The sequence below is a fragment of the Lolium perenne genome, chromosome 3, assembly GCF_019359855.2.
Source record: "Lolium perenne isolate Kyuss_39 chromosome 3, Kyuss_2.0, whole genome shotgun sequence".
NCBI classification, from domain to species: domain Eukaryota; kingdom Viridiplantae; phylum Streptophyta; class Magnoliopsida; order Poales; family Poaceae; genus Lolium; species Lolium perenne.
The window spans coordinates 317,583,190-317,585,752 of NC_067246.2; the positions used below are offsets into that span (position 1 = coordinate 317,583,190).

The 2,563-nt window shown below is 51.2% G+C and overlaps 1 protein-coding gene across 1 annotated transcript; it reads right to left on the reverse strand.

Annotated features, from left to right (window-relative positions):
* Positions 1-660: 660 nt before the first annotated feature.
* LOC127345582 (uncharacterized) lies at positions 661-2,261 on the reverse strand. Its single transcript, XM_051372069.2, has one exon. It carries the CDS (start codon positions 2,206-2,208, stop codon positions 979-981), a length of 1,230 nt encoding a protein of 409 aa, XP_051228029.1. The 5' UTR covers positions 2,209-2,261; the 3' UTR covers positions 661-978.
* Positions 2,262-2,563: the final 302 nt, after the last annotated feature.

Sequence of the window (2,563 nt, forward strand, 5' to 3'; positions counted from 1 at the left end):
TAAAAATGCCAACGGGTGCTAGTGCCTGGGTTGGTCGCATTTTAACCTGCACATTGTGCAGTTGGCTTTGTTTGAGAGACAGTTGCGACTTTGCAGCACTGCACTTTGACCATTAACTTTCCCCCAATAAGAAGAAAAACATGTAAAGCAGAGCAACTTATTTGTTTAAATGAGAAACCCCAGCCCCTGAAAAAACTTCAAAGGAGCTACCCCCGACAACAGTGGACAGCTGAGAACGTCTTCTGCCGGCTTAGCAGAATCAATGCGATGCCACCCCCGGCTATAGCGTTTGACATGGCTGTAGAGGAGGGTGAGAAGGGTAAAGAGATGGATGCCTCTGAATTATCGTCAACCTCAAGGAAGAGTCTGCGAAACAAGAACCACGAGGACTGAAACTGGACGTCAATTATCTATTTTGGCACAAGCAATGCGGCAGGGTCAGTGGGTCCAAGATGTGGTGGCCTGGTGCCCTGGCGGCGGCATCATTTTATACATACTGAAGTCAATTTTTACAAAATTCAGTGCAATTCTCCTGGTTTTCTTACTGTACACTTATGGAAACTTCAATATTTTTAATGAAATGAATGGAGGTTCTTAATAGCCACGTTACATGACTGCAGCACATATGTGTCCTACGACAGTGACACCAGACTACACATATTTGCATTGCTAAGCTTATTAATTGTCAACCAACTTGGTAGCAATTACATGCAGAGAGACAAACAGCGGATATAGCTATGCCTACTGTTTGGATACTACTGACAGATACTATGCATATTAAGATGGTTCAAACTAAAAAGAGGAATTCAACACGGTAAAGTGGCTTACATTAGTAAGTCAGATGGCATGCAATCGAATCCTACCAAATAGTTTAGCTTCCTCATCAATTTCCACCACCTCATGATCCAAACATAGATAGCGTTCTGTCATAGAAGTCATACCCAGTGAAGATATAACAAGGATCAAACACAATGTGATTCATTCCTGTTGATCAGGTCCTCCGCTCAGAGCCGGGAAGATAGGCGGCCAGCTCATCATAAAGGGAGAACAACGTATGTGGTCAAGCACCGAATAAGCAAGACCTGCTCCACTTGTCCTCCTCTGATAGACCTTCTCAGCCAGCCTGCTCCTCAGATGAATATAAAAGAGAACACCACTTGCCACATGATCCAAGAATACAAACTCAGCGTTCTCCCCGACTGCAAGAACACCAAAGAAATCGCCATTTTTTGGCACCCAACTGTCAGCCGCAACACGTCTGCATGCATCCAGGATGCAAAATGTGTCCACCAGCAGCCAGCCGCCTGCATGATTGTCGCCGCCTGTCATCTGATAGAGCCACACACTGAGCTGAAACCCATCCACATTGACAAGATAGAGCCCGGAACCATCTGCACATGAGATATTGTAATTGTGCCCCGCTCCAACAGGGAGCTCAAGGGTGAAGAAGCTTGCAGTGGCCAAATCAAGAACCAGTGTATAGCCAAAAGTGGTCACCAAGAAGACCTTGGCGTGGACTGGTGGCAGCATTGCTTTGAGGAAGGTTGCACCGTGCTCGACCGGGAGCTCTAGCTCTGTCGCCGCGGTGGCAGGGACACCCCATCCGCCGGATCGCAGGACGTACAATTCCGCAGAGACTTTTCCCCCAACACTCCAGAGATTCACCAAGGTGATGCCATCGCTGCCCCCATCCTCGGGTAGGAAAATCTCAGTGAATGCTTTCTGAGGGCGAACCTTCCAGTCACGGCGGGACACTGGGGTCGGCGGGAGGACGGTTACAGGCTCCTCCGCGAGCAGCGGCGACAGGAGAGAGTACCTGAATCTGGCGTCATGGTAGAACCCGGTGATGAAGCGGCCGTTCCGGCAGTGCTTGATACACTGACCTCTCACGGCGGCGAAGGAGTCGTTGCAGGAGGAGGCCGCGCGTCGTGAGACGACGGTGAGCTCCGGGGGCTGAGGGAGAGGCACGAACTGATACAGGCTTGGATAACCGACGCAGATGCCGAGGAGGCGGGGTGGGTGGCGGTCGCGAAAGCGGCTGAGGAAGGCCGGGTCGGAGATTTGGAAGAGCCACCGCTTGGAGACGAGGGCGGCGCGGACGAGGTAGTTGGGGAAGCCGAGGCGGAGGAAGATCTCGCGGAGTAGGTCGTCGTCGCGGAGCACCGCCGCCACCGATGCGGCCGCCGGCGTCAGTCTACCGCCGCACATTTTGGGGGATTTTGCAAGGGTTTGGTTTCTGCGGGAGTAGAGCACAACGCGAGGAGATTTTATCCTGTGCAGAAAAAAGAAAGAATTTTCCAGCAATAACGTGGCGAGCATGGCCCATCTGTCCATCTATCTACACTACTTAAAAAGGAGGAACATGTTCCTTATTCTGCCCACCAAGCAATACGTCCAAATTTTTCGTCGTCGCGACAAAAGACCAATTTACCCTCCCACCGAAATCCATACTACTGCAATCTTCCATCGCACCCTTTCACCTATTTTCTTCTCCACCTGCGTCCTCCCCTTCATCCCGCCGCCGCCCAGATCCCCACCCCAAGAACCACGGGCTTCCTCCCCA

Bases quoted from the DNA above. Each gene is read 5' to 3' on its own strand.
- LOC127345582 (XM_051372069.2), bottom strand. From the start codon at position 2,208: ATGTGCGGCGGTAGACTGACGCCGGCGGCCGCATCGGTGGCGGCGGTG.